Genomic DNA, 16,515 nt, shown 5'->3' with positions numbered 1-16,515 from the left:
TGTGCAAAAGCTACCGGCCCAAAACAAAACATGTGTACTTTTCAATCCGTATCAAACAAAAAGTTTATTGTAAAACACTCTTTCACTTTTTTTTGTTGATCCATGCGCTTCCCTGCTATTCTGATACTCCTGGATAGATCGTTTATTTCTTCTTACTCAGTGTTTTGTTTGTTGTACACCGAAGACGAAACTGCAAGCTTCCTGTTTGCTTGGCTTTTACCGAAGTTCTGACATAAACTTCAACGCTTCAACACATCGTTGTTCACCCACTCACCCATGTTTTCAAGCGTTTATATGAGGCAATGGGTTAAATCGAGCTGTTCACGAGGAGTTTAAGCTAAAAATGTAGAACAGTTGTCACCTGGGTATTTCAAAAGGTTTAAAACTGTTATATTCAGTCAGAATCATATCAAATAATTTATAAAGTGACTACAACCGCCCCCTAGTCGAAAAATTACACGAAAATTAGTGATATTTTAGCTGGAAATCAAGAGATTCTACTTACGTGGAAATTCGAGATACGCGGTATTTTGCGGACGTTTTCGGTCCTCATTAAACGTGTATCTCGGGGACCGCCTGTAATTTAAAACCTTTCAGTTATGAATATGTGGCGACCACGTTATAGCCTCACCACAGTCCGGAGCTGACGTCAACCGTCAATTCAAAATATCGGGCACTCTAATTCGAACACCCTAATTCAAGCACCCTAATTCGAGCAACCTTATTCGAGCACCCTAATTCGAGCAATAGTTACCAACTTAGCCAGACTAAACTATTTCCCGTTAAAAAGATTATAAAAAGCCGTCGTTCCCACCACGCGTTCTCTTCTCTTTTCGTTCTCATCCGCTAGTGGACGTACTACCGTAACTGCGTAACCCGTGATAAAAAACATTGTAAAAAATTGTATTTTGTGACATCTTGGGAATCCAAATAAAAAAGTGGTCTACCCACGAGGTAGCCAAAAATAAAATAATACGTGTACTTATTTCTTGTTGATTTTTATTCAAAATAATTAACAAAATTGAGCACTTCAATTTCGCATCAGGTAACCAATCGAGCGAAAACATACCTAAGTGACATTTGCTCGAAATGTTTTTCCATATCTGCTCGACTAGTACTCGATACGCCTAAAACTGTGGATTTGTGTGTGATCAATTGTGTTGAAAGCGCCAAGATGTGGTGTATTCGTAAATTATACTTTCTTCTATCGTCGTCGAGCTCATTTTACATTCATAGCTTTGGTTTTTGATGAAAAACAAAAGCTAATTTTGTGTGACGTTATTTTATAAAAAATGGATATTATTTAAGTATAAAATGGGAACATGGCCAACTAAAACGATAGGAAACATAATTTCAGAGCGAATCTAGAAGAAAACAACGAAAAAGCCGCACCACAGTTGATTTTAAAGGCCTTTTTCTAAATTCCCTTAAACTGGTGCAGTTTAAGGGAAATTTAAGGCTCCAGTTTAAGGGAATTTGCTCGAATTCCCGATTATTCGTGCTCGAAAATGTCAATTGGGTAGGGACATTGAGGGCTGTCCAATAACTCAGATGCCATATGATGGCATATTAGAATCAAACAAGTTGAAGAAATGGAGTGAGCCGTATGAAACCGTTAACGAAATTTGAATTACTAATATTTACACATAAATTGAGGTCAATTTGTTGGTTAGGATGGCCGAGCTGTAGTACCCTGGAGATTTGACCCCTAATTAGACCATAGTGCCGGATCGGAATATGACCATCACCGCGACAACTGTGCGATAATCCGAATGTCAAAAATAAAGATTATTCGTTTACGGATCGTTGTACTGACAACACCTTCAGCCTTCTGTTAATTCTTCTGCCTTCCGATTTTGTGCCTTTTATAAGTTCAACGTTTAGTTCAAATTAGTAAAATTCGAGGTTTACATTTTCAAAAATTAAAAGTTTAAGGTTAATGGACTTTGCTCGAATTTCCGATCATTTGCGCTCGAAAATGGCAACTGGGCTTTAAGCGAGTAAAGGACGGCTAGAGAACATGAGCGAGATGCAGCAATTTTTGAACGTCAAAAACCCTCGCATTGCGCAACGGGGCGTCACCATGCCTACCCGATTATTCGGCCATCGTTCGCATTCGGTCACGGATAACACGCACTCGCCCCGTTGTATTTGCAAGCGAATAAACAATTGAACAGCACACATCGATGTGTCCGCACCCGTTGTGAAAAGATTGTGTGCGCTCCCTGTACCCCCGTTGTTGCTGCGGTGTCGTTGTGACTGTGTGTGAGCTGGGCAGCTAGTGGTGCTTCGTTTGCAGTTTCAATGCCGTTGTGAAAGGAAAAAAAGCAGCTTTTTTAGTGCAATATGTCCGCGAAACAATAGAAATTTGCTGTCTGGCACGTGTGTAGGCTGTGTATGTGCGTGCGTCTGTGTGTGTGCATCTGTTGTGTGCTGCACTACCGTCCCATACAGTGAAGGGGGAGGGTGGAGGTGTTGCAGATGTGGAGATGTAGTAGATGCTGAGGGGAAGAAAATTTGCAATCACTCACTTGCCGAGTCAAAAGTGTCAGAAAAAGAAATCGACAAGCTCTGGGGCAGCAGTGTCTCAGCCGTAGGTGTGTGTGTATGCGTGTGTCTTCCCGAGATTTTGTTGCCCAGCAGCAATCTGGTGTTGTGTATGTGTGTGTGTTGTGTGAATAGTGCAAATTGGTGGTAGCGCCCTTGGTAGCACATAAAAAAGTGCTGCTTCCAATCGATCCCGTGAGGCTGTGTGTGGGCGCGTCACAGAGAAGCTGTAATCAGCCCGTAGTGATTATTTCACGCTCAATCGCTCCCGTGTGTGTGTGTGTGCAGGGTTTCGGGAGTGCTAGTACTACTACTACAACCGCCCCCTTCTCCCCGGAGCAGTGCGACGAAGCAGTGTCCCCACCACTCCCTCCACTCGCAGGGAGTCCCTTCGGAGTGACATGAACTCCCGAATCAAGTAAGCATGTGCCCGTAGTACGGGAAGCAGGCATACAACAGACCCGACCACAATTTTCCGCCCATTGACCTGTCCGTGCCAAGAAGTGTCCGGGGCGTAGTAAACGCACAAGTGGAATTGGAGTGGACCCAGATTTTTTGTTCCTTGCTCTGTTGGCTCTTCTGAGGGGTGTGTGTGTGTGTGTTTGTTTGTTGGTATGGGTCATTCATTCATCACGCGGGCCAACGGTTTACAAGGACAGCGAGGCAAGGTTGGATAGAATAGAAGAAAATCTAGGGCGAGCAGCGCAATTTGAGAACGGCGAGAGATGACAGCAGCATCCCTTTTGCACCCAGCAGGCTGTGTTTTTGTGAGGAAGAGAAAGAGAGAGAGAGAGAGAGTATTCGCGTAGTCCCCGAAGGACGAAATGCGAGCTGGTGTAGAGATGTGCTACTCACACACGTGCGCTGAAGAGGTGTATGTGTGTGCGTTACTACTACAGCTGCTATGATTTATTTCGCACCCTGTTTTTCCCTCAACCCATTTTTCCGACCTAAACAACAGCTTCCCCCCCCAAAAACCCACCACGACTTTTAACAACACAAGAGAGATCGAGAGAGATTGAACCACTTTTCTTTCGTCGGAAGCTGCTTTTCTTCTCCTTCATTCGTCACCACATCACAGCAGCAAAAAGCGTCTCCAACAAAAAGCCCCGTTTTTCTCGCTGCCTCAAGATTTTCGGGATGTCGGGAGGGCGTCTTTTCGCTCCCTTTTCTTGCTGGCCTGCTCGATGCTGCTCTAGATTTTCTCCACTCGGGCGAAGGAAAAATAAGGTGTGCCCTGGTTGTATTTTTTTCTCCTTCTCCGCTGTTGCTGTCACAGCTCGATTCCGAGAGCCTGCCTCAACACAAGGCCTAATGCTCCGCGCTTTCAACGGTTGCTTGGCGAGAGGGAGGGGAGGGGGCGATTTTTTCAGCAAAGGAAAATCCAAATAGATTGCTCGTTATCCTGCCATGCTTTCCGGAATCGAAGCAGGCGTATCTAAAACTGCTTCAAACGTCAATTTGTTGCGTTTCCTCGAATACGAACCAATTTTTGTATTTGTGGCGTTTGGCGCGAGAGTGCGTGTCTGTTAAACATTTTCCGAGCCTAAAATATCGCTTTTCTTATCTAATTCTTTTTCTTTGTTTCTTCCTACTCGCTTGCAGGGAGGATGTCAGCCGACTGTTTGAGTTCTGGTGCGAGATTGCTCCGGGTACGGGGGAGGACAACAGTGCGCCCGGCCAGATCGTGGAAAGCTTCCCGGAGTCGTTCAAGGATGCGAAGGTTACGGCCGACATTCCGGCGTTCGCGTATCCGTGCGCCTTCGAAAGGTAAGTTAGTCTCACCTGTCAGTGAGGATGAAGGGGAAAATTAAACAACAAGTGTGTGTGTGTGTTCACTCTCTCATCAGAAATAGTCACGCGTCACTCGAGAATGTCTGATGAAAATACCTTTTTGGCTCACTTTGGTCGTTGGTTTCTAATTTTTCTCGCCTTTCATTTTCCAGAATCAATAAAACGGAATTGTTTTGTGTGTGTGTGTGTGTGTTTCACCCCTTGGCAAAGGCGAAACTCGAATCGGAAGCCCTTCTAAGGCAAATTCAACAGTTGCCCACTGTCATTCATTCTGTGCGGACTACGATTTCGTGACGTACACAATTCGAATTCACTTATCAGCGTGGAGAGAGGGGAGAGGGATGACAGAGAAAGAGAGCGATAGAAAAAACAGCCCTCCACCCAACAACGAATTCCACCATGGTGCTGACGATGATTTGACTTTTATCGCTTCGCTTTTCGACCGTGAATTGTTATTTATGCTTGCCGCAGCGCCAGCCACGGTGTGCCACCGGCCCTCATCGAGTGTGTGTGTGTGTGTGTGTGGCTTGTTAGTAGGTGCCGGACCGGACGGAAGGAAATCGGACGAAAAATGCCTCCTAATGAGCGAATTTTAAACAGTGCCACCAAGAGTAATCATGTTGCTCTCCACACGGTGACTACGATTGGTGAGCCCGCGTGCTGTTTCCGTCGCGCTTTGGTGTTTGCCTTTGATCGTTAGATGGTGCTGGTGAGGGTTATATATATATATTTTTTTATTACAGTCACTTTGAAGTGTTCGCGAGCGATTGTAGGAAAAGGTCGTTTGGGGGAGGATTTGTTAGTTATGAAAATTTATTTCCAATTTGAATCTCTAATATTGTGCCCTGTGTGATGGAATGGAATGGTTTTTCCTGCATGTTTTGATTGTGACTTTGCTTGTTTACACCTTTATGATGGCTAGACGGCTTACATGCTTGCCAAACAGAGCGTTGACCTTGACAAACAGGGTTGGGTTAATCAGTGCAAATATTGTGGAAAAATCCACTTGGTTTTTGTCCGCCACTAAAATTGATTGATTGCTCATAGCGTCTAGCCAAAACTTGCGTAATGTTTAGAGCTATATATCGTTGTGTTATAATGTAAATCGAAAACACTGGGTTTGCTTTCTTATGGTGCGTAGGTATTTTTGTAATGTCTACGTCTTGTTTATTTGACGTTAATTTTTGTTTAAACAAATAGGTATCACAATACATACACAACACATTTCAGTTAATGTTTGTAGATTCCTGTTGTTAGTACTATTTCACTTTGTTTATTGGTTGGCAGTGTGTTATTTATATGTTGATAAAACCAACCTACTCATACACACGTGGCCAAACAGCAACATTCCACAGCTCATATCATATCAAGTACACTAATGTCGTAGAAATGTTTATTTAATTGAATGTAATTATAATATGAATAGAAATAAGCATGATTAATACAAGGTTGAACAGATTTTTACGCTTGCCGATGTGGGCGGCTTTATTAATAACAAATCATGAGCCTTGAGTTTACCGACTCTTGACAAAGTTCAGTGTTCTTACAATACGCTGTCTCGTTTAATCTGTTAGTTTTATTTACTAACGCTCCTCACTTGCTTATCAGCCACTGTCGTACGCGATCACTTTCCGTTCTTTGCTTTTGCGGTTTGAGTACTACCCGAACATGGTTTAGCGCCATCGTTTGCTAATCGTTAATTCCGGTCCCAAGACCGTGCACTTTCATGCAATTAGTGTGGTCTATTTTCTCTGTCTTTATGCTAGCGTAGACAGCGTAAGAAGATTTGATGCGAGCTGGTAGCCTTTGTTATTGTCAAAGCATGGGTAATCCCTCGCTTTTGTCCTTCTTTTGTATGCATCCTTCGTGCTGACTTGTATTGTTTTTCAAGTCTTTTAACCAATTATAATCAATTTGCGTGTTAAAAAAAGCTTGCCTATTGAAGTAAGAATAATTTACCTATGGTTTACATCTTTCTTTTTTGATATTTAGGGCTTTATGTGTCCATAAATTGTTAGTTATCAAACGTTGAAGTTGAAGAGTTTTGTGATGGAAAAAATCGTTTTGTTAGCGCTTAACTGGGAGACATTTCAAGTCGTTAGAATTCATAGTACAACTAGTTGCCAAGATGAATGCTAACCATCGTACCGAAGCCACTTGACACACAGTCCACTGTTCTTGATTGGCCAGTGCAGCATCACATTGTTATGGCTCTTTCAATCTAATCCTCCCGGTATATAGAACGCAAGTCCGCTTTAAATGGCGAGATAAAGCAGGAAGATGGAAGAAAGTGGCACTGTTCGTAACGCAGTGAACTCGCTCTAATCGGTCGTAAAGTACACAACAGCGTTCCTGGTTCATGGTCGTATTTTTCTGAGGCGTCAATACCGATTAGTTTTGTCTAATGGTGTTCATCATTATGGTAAAGTGTTGGTGGCACAATCATCCATTTCTAATTCAGTAATGCTCTAACGGTAGTGCATGCATTGCGCCCGTGTGTGTATTTTGCTTAAGAAGTGATAATTTGTGCCAAAACATTGTTAACCTTCATTTCTATAACCATCTATCCGGGTATGTTTGGCTCATTAATTTTATATTCATTTTCTAATTGGAAAATTGAATCGATCCGAATCGTCCGAATCGAAAGCTGGGAAAAAAACAGTGAACGCAAATTTAGAATTTTATAAATTCATTTGATTTATATTTTAAATGTCTATTTATACCGGTTACTTCTATAACCTCATACCAGGGTAGGTAATGCATATAATAAAAAGTTTTGGTTTCGGTTTAGTCGTTAATTTTCGAATGATATCCATAGAAATGCGTATACTTATATTCATAGATTCTATTTCAAATGTTGTCTAGCTCCAAATATTCTTCTACAGTCATATAGATTGATATGCTTGACCCGATAATCAGGAGGTCATGGCGGTTTATTAGTGTCAGTTGAATCATTTGTGCATTAAATTTATGTTGCTCAAAGCCATACATCATAAAGTTAATAAAAAGAAGTATTTTTTCATACAATTATAAAATAAATTAAATCCATGCATTTTTACGCCAATAAAATTGCTAATTCACCAGCCCGGTTAGGTTGTTCTAGAAGTAAAGCAGTTTTGGTGTAAGTGTAGTTTTGATTATAGAAACGAAGGTTAAGATAGCTTTTGCTTGGCGAATAAATTAAACCCTCCTCCCTTCACATAATAATACTTCGTTACGTCTTAATAATATCACTTTGCAAACGTAATAAAACCGTGTGGTCATTAAATAATGGAAAATTAGGGAATTCTACCTTTTCGCTGTCACACGACAATGACATCGGAATGCAAACAATGTCAAATTGCTCTACACACAATCCCCACTTCCGTTGATGTGATGTTATGGTGAATTAAACGACCCACCAGCGACAAAATCATGCACACTAAACACACATACCTAATCACCCGATATCACGCGACATGTGTGCGCATTTGCAATGCACTTGCTCGGTGGCAAGTATTGAGGCAGTTTTCGATTTGTTTGCACCATATCGACTTTACCTTAGCCGTCGTGTGTCGTGTCTGGATGACCACATCGGCAAGCATTCATTATCAGTTCACGTTGACCAATTCGTGCGGGAGTGTCCAGGCGCGCGTTCCATCATTAGGAACGCGCAACGGCACGCAGCAGCACGACGGTACTCGGCGGGTGCGCAAATGTCGTCGTACGTGCTCGGTGTGACACTGGCCAATGGAGTTTTGCCTCCAAGTACACTCGAAAACCGTCCCTCTCGATTTGGCACGTACGTTATGCAAACTGGCCTAGCATTTACGGGTGCGTTCCCCGTTACGTTACGCCACCACACACATGCTAACGTTATGCGTAACGTTACTGTGGGTGGACTTCCCTTGTTAATGACGAAAGGTGCATCCGGATGTGGTGTGCTCGGTGTCGTTTTGATGTGGTGTTTCGAAACGCCACCGGCGATGATACCTTCTAATGCTTAAGGGATTGGCACCGTCATTAGGGAAGACAGAGAGAAAGAGAGAGCTGTGTGGTCGTGTTGGTTATTTGTTTATGTTCGGTGTTTCCTTTCCCTTTGGCTCATTGTGATGATCCGCTAGCTGTGATCGAATTCCGAGAGAAATAGGGGGAGAGCTTGCGCCCGAACTGTCCCATGCGCAACAGTTGGCTAGGGTATGCCCTACGTTAGGCCCAATTCTCGATGATGTCCCGAGGGGTTGATGACGTTAACACTAGCACTGGCACACGAGGCTTTGTACATATTATCGAATTACATATCCAAACGAGCGCTGAAAGGCAGGGGAGTTAACAGTAACAAGATTAGCGAGCTAAGCATTTATCGACCAGCTGAAGGTCGCCATGGCCGAGTCGGCGTGTGTTGATGATGATTAGGAAAAACGATATATGGATAGCCTTTTCGGATGTCGGCCACCAGGGAGCGAGATTCTAACGAAAGGCAAATAAGCATTAAGGCTTTTTGGGGAGTTCAGCCAATCCAGTAATTGGCTTCTGGAAGCGGGTGTGCGTCTGGCGGTCTGGGTTTGCTTTTTCCACACAAATTATCATGTAATGGTCGTAAATGTCTTCACTAGCCACTAGCTGCCGACGAGCTCCTCTTGCGTTCCGGTTCATCGATTACGAAACACGGAGCGGGCGAGAAGTTTCCGGTCCATGCGCCGTTGCCCTTCTGCAACTCGATACCCTTCATAATACATCGGCCGCCGCATCGGTTGAATCGATCTCTGTGAAGGTTTGACGACACCCCGTGACGAACCGCTTTTCTTCCGCCATTCGGGATGACGACCCGAGAGGAAAGGAATGTCACATTCCGATGGCGCTGCTCTGCTGGTTGTGTGTTTACCATCATCACAAGACACGCGATGCAAGCAAGCTGTGGTAGACCCGAAGACCCGCTTGATGAGGTACACTCCGGCAATTTTGTTGCGACAGAGGGCGCGAGATCTTGTTGCTGGTGCTGCTGCTGCTGCTGCTTGTGGCTTCATATGAATTGGAGCACCGTTTCCGGTGTGCTGGACATCACCGTGTATGTGTGTATGTGTGGTTCTGTATTAATGTCAGTACCAGCATCAATTACGGTGCACTTCCGATGGTGAAGAAGCAGCAGCACCACCATGAAAGAGACGAGCAGTGCGAGCTTATTATTATTTGTTGTCGCCTTGGAAGATGGAATTCATCGGCCATCATCATAATCGGACCGCTCGGAAGTAGCATTCGTGTCCATCCGTTCCGATCATATTGTTGCCACTGTTCCCGACGATCGTTACGTTATGCATTTTACGTCCACGGTCCCTTCCTCCCGAGTCAGCTCCAACGACCCGCTTGTGTTTGGGATTGGAATTTTTCTATCCACTATCGCTTCTCTCGTATTCTCATCATCTCTTACTCTCGTGGACGTGGATAAAAGAATTATCTTGCTAGCCGCCTTATTGAGTCACGAACGGGACGAGACGGAAGACAAAGACGCGCGCGCGCAACCATCGGCACTGAATTGGTTCGGACCGTGGCGGAAATATGGTGCTTTCGGCCTTAGCTTACTGCTACTTCCATTCACCTTCAAGGGGGGAGGTTCACGCTATCCGTTGGCCGTTTGCGATAGCGAGAACTCGCCGTTCGAGTTGGACACGCTGATTCTGACGTGCTCTCGATACCGGGAACTAACGCGGTGCTGCTGTGCCTGCTGTAGGCTGACGACCGGCCACTTATTTAACACAGTGGTGACTCATCGCCAAACGCCGTGCCGTGGAATAACCGGCCCAAAGCTCCGATGGGGGCGTTTTTTACGACTACGGTAGAAGATTGGTCATGCTACACAGGTTCACGCCATCATGCGCCAGTGGAATTGTGTTTTTGGGGTTGTTTTTTTTTACTTTGGTTGGACGTCTCTCTTCGTTTTCCACTACGATTGAAATTATTTATTCAATTTATTTAACTAAGGCACAGAGGGCTTAAAACCCAACTTCTTGTCAGGTAATTAAAATAAATATTAATTGAGAAAGAAGCGTAAACCTTGACAAAATTAAAAGCGTTTACGTTTTTACCATAAACTTTCAGAAACATATTAGCTTTAGCACAATTAGGGACTGTTTTGTTGTGACTAGTTCAAACTTTTGTAATAAAGAAGTTGATATTTTGATTTTTGTAATGTTTATACCTTCGGATCGGTTTATTTATTTACATTCACATTGATGGTAAAACCTGTTCGGAAATATTAATTTTATACGTAAAATCATCAATAATCAAACACCATTTAGGTATCAATTGTTTGTGTCTTTATCTTAAATGGCAAGAATTTTATTATCTACCATATTTTATTCGTGATTCGTATTTATCATAAAAAAAGTCAACATTCTTCCGGCGTGTTGTCGTTTAAATTCGCTGCGAAAAAAAGCGACACACAAGATTTTTTTACCTTTTTTGTATAAAAGACTGGGAACGATTTTATATGTAATAACAACATTATATTTCACACTTTTATATGTTGGGACACTTTTTAGATGCTTAATTTGTCAATGCCTTGACTGCTGTACAAAATATAGCCAATACCTGGGACTGCAGAACTTAAGTCCATAAATGCTGTCCATTTTCTAGGGCAAAATTGGCTTGCAAGATCGTATCGGTAAGGCCGTTGGCCACTGTGCAGTCATCGAAGGAAAATTTTTAGATTTGTTTCAAAATTATTGAAAAGATCGCTTTCTAAGTCGTAATATGTTCAACCAACTAAGACCACAACTGCTTGGCTGATGATTCGTTTCGCTTGGAGCAGGTTGGAAGTATAGTGTCGGTAATATTTATTCAATTAATTACTCATCAAGAACACACTAGCGGATCGCACCTCTCTCTTTCTCTGTCCAACCCCCAGTTGGATAGCATCGTTTAACACACCGTTCGAAGCGAAGCGGAAGGTCCACGGTCACCGCAACAAGTGGTTTGTAATTTACGTAACCAAACCCCACTTGGTGGCTGGCTAACCTACCACCATCCACAAAACCACTCACGATCGACCACACGAACGGGCCACGACGGCCAGCGCGCATCCAACTGCTCGAACAAATTAATGAATTTTGTTCACAGGATACAGCTCTGCCCACCCAGCTCCCTTTGTATAGGTACAGTCAAACTGTTGCTCGCTGTCTTCGGGCACGGGGTTTTCCCCAACTTTTTTTTTGCGTCCGACAGAGCAGGAAATGACGCGCCTCCGGAGGCATGTTCCGGTGATGATTTATTTTTATTACACATACACACACGCACAAACAAAAAAAAAAAAAAACACGCAAAACTATGCTCCAAATGAAATGTTTAAAATAGTGTAGCGTCATGCGTTAAATAATTAGCTGTTTCAGGTGTGGGCACAGGGTCGAGAAAGAAATTAAGTTCGCGAAAAAAGCTACCCCCGACGGTGGATCGCATGAGTCATTGCACTATTATTCTCCTACAGGGAGTTGGGGAGGGATTGTTTGACTTGTACAGGGACCAACACAAAGTACGTAAGCTGCAACGACGACACACGCTGCTGTTAGCCGGGCGGGCAGGTTGAACGCACACGTCGAGTTATCGTGTGACACATGGGTTTGGCCTTCTTATCTTATTTGAAGTTTCATTCCGCTGAAAGGTCGTTCAGCCAGCGGCATCAGCAACAGTCTCAATCAATTATGGGCAGCAAGTGGCAGCAGAGAAAGAGTTAAATTCTATTGAAGAAGAAGGTTTCCTCGTTACGATAATTTGTCATTTAGATTACCTTAGCGCATGTGCATGCGAGAAAGGGGATAAGGAATTCTGCGATAACATGAGCACAAAATGACTATTTGTTGTGTTGTGATAATGCAAGAGACCCTTTCATAATCTCCTTCTTTAAAAAAATGTCAACTTAATTTAACCTATTGCAAAGAAACATAAGTTGATAAACAGATTGTTCTTGTTTAGAAAATCATACAGCGTTTACCTAGAGTTTAACCAGAAAACAAGATAATCCAGTGTAGGCCGCTTTTACTTTTTACAATGCCTGATTCATACTTCACAAGGCCCGAATAGGACTGACAATGCACAATTGAGGGTTTACTTCGCTTGAATAAGTATTTACGGCGACCGATAACACTTTTACGAGGTCGGATTGGCTGGGTAATAATTTGCCGTTCTGAAGGTCAATATACTAGTGTTGGGTAAATCTGATTCAGATTCATAAATTTGAATGAATCTTTGAAATGATTCAATGAATCTGAATCTCGATTGGAAAGATGAAGACCTTCATGAATCTCAATGATTTATGAGTTTCGAAACATTGGGGCCCTTTCCGTTTTAAGTTCGTAGGCTGAAATTTTAGCCTGTCAGCTGTTTGCATTGTATAGCAGTTTTCAAGCAGCAGTCTAAGTGGGTATAATATACAGGTGAGCTTATCCCAAGGTGTATGAATTTAGAAGGTTCATTTTTATCGTTTTTGTTTCTGAAGGAAGATTTTAAGAGTGTTTTGAGCATTCTTCAAGCCTCCAGAAAGCTTGTTTGAACCAAAATTTGTCACCCATCGTGTCAAAAAGTGATATTCAAATTCGGTAATAAAAACATGCTATGAGACCACCTGGGCTACATACACTTTGATTCTGGATTCCATCACCAGATCTCTTTAATGCACCTTGGGATAAATGTAAACAAACCCGTGTTTTCGAGCAGGTACTCGAACCTAATTCTAGCTTTTAGGCTAAAATTTTCTAGACTGAAAATCGCAGGCTAGTTTTTTGTGTGGTTTTGTATGGAGTGTTTACATGATTTCAGCCTCCAACTGTCAAACTCCATACAAAAAACTGACTAGAATCGTGAAGAGCCCGATTGATAGATCTTGAAAGATTCACGAATCTCTTGGGATTCATGAATGTCTAGAGATTCATGGATCTCCAAAGATTCAGCTTCAGAGCTTGAGTTTCTAACTGCTTTTCAACATTGTTCAACTATAAATAAACATTTGACGTCTAACTGAAATACTGATGCTATTCTGAACTTCGTTCAATCGTAACTAAACAAGTGATACCCCTTTCTGTTTTCTATATGGAGTTTAGACTTTCAATGATTTATCCCTATACCATCAAAACTAATAATTGACTATTAAATTTGTACAAAATCAAATAAAATAAAACTAAAAAAAAAAAATATTGCTACAAAATGATCATAGCAGAAGCGATGTAAAATGCCCCAGGTAATGTAAAGAAACATGAATATTGGGGAAAGCAAATGTTTAGGTAGGATTCAACAATGTTCAAAAAGGCATCAGTATTTCGTCGTCAAATGTTATATATCGTCAAAATAGTATAATCGTCAAATGTTTGTATATAGTTGAACAATGTTCAAAAACAGCTTTACATTGTTCATTTGGGTTCGAAAACGGTGTATTATTCTTCCTCTTGGTATAGCAACCTACGTAGTCATGCCTGCCTATACAGGCTTTCGAGACTGCTTGTCAAGTACCACTCAGCCGGATATTTTTTTTTTGCTACGGGAAGATGGTCCATGCGAGGCTTGAACCCACGACGTACATGTTGTTAAGTCGTGGGAGTTCACCAATGCATAATGGGATCGTGTCAATTCAATACTTTTAAATTCATACACCTCTAAAAGTTCATGAATCCCTGGAAATTTATGTATCTTAATTATAATTATAGATTAATGAATCTTTCGAAATTCATGAATCCTTGGAAATTAAAGAATTTACAGATTTCTATGGAGATTTATGAATTTTTAGAGATTGGATTTCAGATTCGAATCACTCATTGCTGAAGATTCATATAAATGAATCTCAACGAAATATTTATCAAACCCATCACCACAATATACTATCGAATTTGTTTCTGATTGAATTAAGGACAGTCTATATCATTGAAGAATACAGTCAGACATTGACACACGTCTAAAAACAGATAAAATATCAACATTATAAGAGAGAAGAAAAACTATCTAAACGTACCATTCAAACTAGAAGAAAACCGGGACTGTTATAATACTTTGCTTCATATTAACCCCGATTTAATTATTGGCTGCTGTTTTTTCCTCTCTACTTAACAGTCGAACCATTCAAGTGCACTCGTTCGTGCTGACCAACATCGACTCGAAATGGCGGTTTGGGTTCTGCCGGCACGATCCAAAATCACCCACGGCGATGGTGATCATCACGTACCTGCCGTGGCACGATACGTTCATGCGCTTCCTGAACGTGCTGGCCGACATCCGGAAGAATCGCCCGAACGAGTTTGCCTCGTTTCTCGCCGAATCGTACAACAAGGGCGTACCCGAGCCGGGCGCCTGCCTGAAGCTGCACTACGATCGCGCCTCCCAAACGTTCCTGTTCCAAAGACCTCAGCAGTTTCAGCTTCCCAGTATTCCGGAGAACGTAAGTAGCTGGGTGATGGCTCGAGCTGGCACCTCTAGTAGGCACAACTAACTAGGTTGTTTTCTCTTTCTCTCCATCCTTACAGCACAATCTCAACCAATACTACAACTTTGTGGAACCAAAATTTATGATAGGAATATTTGCCGCCATGCTGGCAGAGCGGCGCATCATCTTCGTTTCGCGCCGGCTCGACATCCTGTCGTCGTGCGTGCAGGCGGCGAACGCTTTCCTCTATCCGATGGTCTGGCAGCACATATTCATACCGGTGCTGCCGATGCAGATGAAGGACATACTGGCCGCGCCGATGCCGTTCCTGATCGGCGTACCGGAGGCGGTGTACGACACGCTGCGAAGGGAGGAAATCGGTGACGTCGTCATACTGAACTGTGATAAACGAACGCTGGAAACACCGTTCGACGATGTGAAAAGTATGCCCCAGGAATTGGTCAGCTCGCTGAAGAAGCAACTGTCCAATCAGGCCGATCATCGGGGCGATCGGGTTTCAAAGATATTTCTAGGTAAGTTATTTTGTGTTTGTGTTTGAGATTTGTTTTGTTAAAAATTTTGAACTTTTGATATTAATGCTTGTTTGTTTTATTCGCAGGTATTCTAGTGCAATTAATTGGTGGGTATCGGGACGCTGTAAAGTTTAATGATAAAATTACCTTCGATCCGGAGACTTTCATCGAGTCGCGACCGTCGCATCTACGGCCATTTTTGGATAAGATGTTGGATTTGCAGATTTTTCAACAGGTTCGTACACGATCGATCTCAACAACCTTGCTTGCTAACATTTATAATAATTCTTCGGCCTTTTTCGTCACCCTCCCTTCTGCACAGTTTATCGAAGAACGCTTGGATATGCTAAACACTGGGCAGGGATTTTCGGACGAGTTCGAGGTAGAGTACTTCCGGTACGCGGAAAAGTCAGGCCGCAAGACGAAACAGTACAAGGATCTGCTGAAAAACTTCAAGGACAAGGTAGTGTCGTTGGTTGTTCGGTAGTGACCACAATTTCCATTACTGTTTGCCACCCACCACCACCACCATTCCCTTCCTATTTTATTAAGCGCACTGTCCTTGTTTGTGGTTTTCGTTCGGTTTGGCACGTTGCCTGTCGTTTCTTATTCTGTTTCACCTCTTTAATCTTTATTGCATTTTGTTTAACCTATTGAACGGCAATAGTGCTTCACGATAGCTTAAGTATAGTGATCCTAAACATATCTCAAAGAACCATCCAAATGGAAAAGCGATAAAGTGTTGTGATTTCATTAGTAGTCGCGGTTAACATTCCGATGAGTGATTATAGCGTATGCATACGTGTGACGTACTTTTATTGTAGTTTAATAACGCACAAAACAAGTATACTAAATTGATCCGATTGTGTGATAGATCCAACCCTTACTTTGCTTTATCTTCTGTCGACATCCAACAGCTAGTAATATATGATAAAGTATTCTAAAGCTACCCAATCATCTTCAAAGATGTTATAATAAAGAATTGCTTGCGATCAATTCGTAAATGATGAGTTTGTTTCAATGCTATGCGACCGATTTGCTTGTCTCTGTATTCTTTTGTCTTTTATTCGTTCGAATTGTTTTCATTCTTGATCATCCTTCATTTGTTAATTCTTCCTCAATTACATTTTCTTTCCTTACGCCAATGCATCAATCAATCGCGAATCTCACCATTCTGCATCTTTTACATGTCTTTTCTCCGCATCACATCGCATCTCTTTAACGGATCTGGCTCATACACTACCTTCTACCTTCATAAAACCC

At 42.3% G+C, this 16,515-nt stretch overlaps 1 protein-coding gene across 5 annotated transcripts in view; it reads left to right on the top strand.

Annotated features, from left to right (window-relative positions):
• Positions 1-2,053: 2,053 nt before the first annotated feature.
• Positions 2,054-16,515, top strand: part of LOC120954690 (DENN domain-containing protein 1A-like) — a 121,853-nt gene continuing 107,391 nt past the window's right edge. The window contains exons 1-6 of one of the 5 annotated variants that reach the window (XM_049609846.1): positions 2,054-2,965; positions 4,153-4,317; positions 14,410-14,734; positions 14,820-15,252; positions 15,339-15,487; positions 15,575-15,715. In XM_049609846.1, coding sequence (XP_049465803.1) covers positions 2,949-2,965; positions 4,153-4,317; positions 14,410-14,734; positions 14,820-15,252; positions 15,339-15,487; positions 15,575-15,715 — 1,230 coding nt within the window. In that variant the 5' untranslated portion in view covers positions 2,054-2,948. The remainder of the gene's footprint in view (positions 2,966-4,152; positions 4,318-14,409; positions 14,735-14,819; positions 15,253-15,338; positions 15,488-15,574; positions 15,716-16,515) is intronic. The other 4 variants (XM_049609845.1, XM_049609844.1, XM_049609847.1 and 1 more) reach the window with 4 other exon arrangements.

This window comes from Anopheles coluzzii, chromosome 3, assembly GCF_943734685.1.
Source record: "Anopheles coluzzii chromosome 3, AcolN3, whole genome shotgun sequence".
Taxonomy (NCBI): domain Eukaryota; kingdom Metazoa; phylum Arthropoda; class Insecta; order Diptera; family Culicidae; genus Anopheles; species Anopheles coluzzii.
This window is presented reverse-complemented; position numbering and strand designations above follow the sequence as displayed.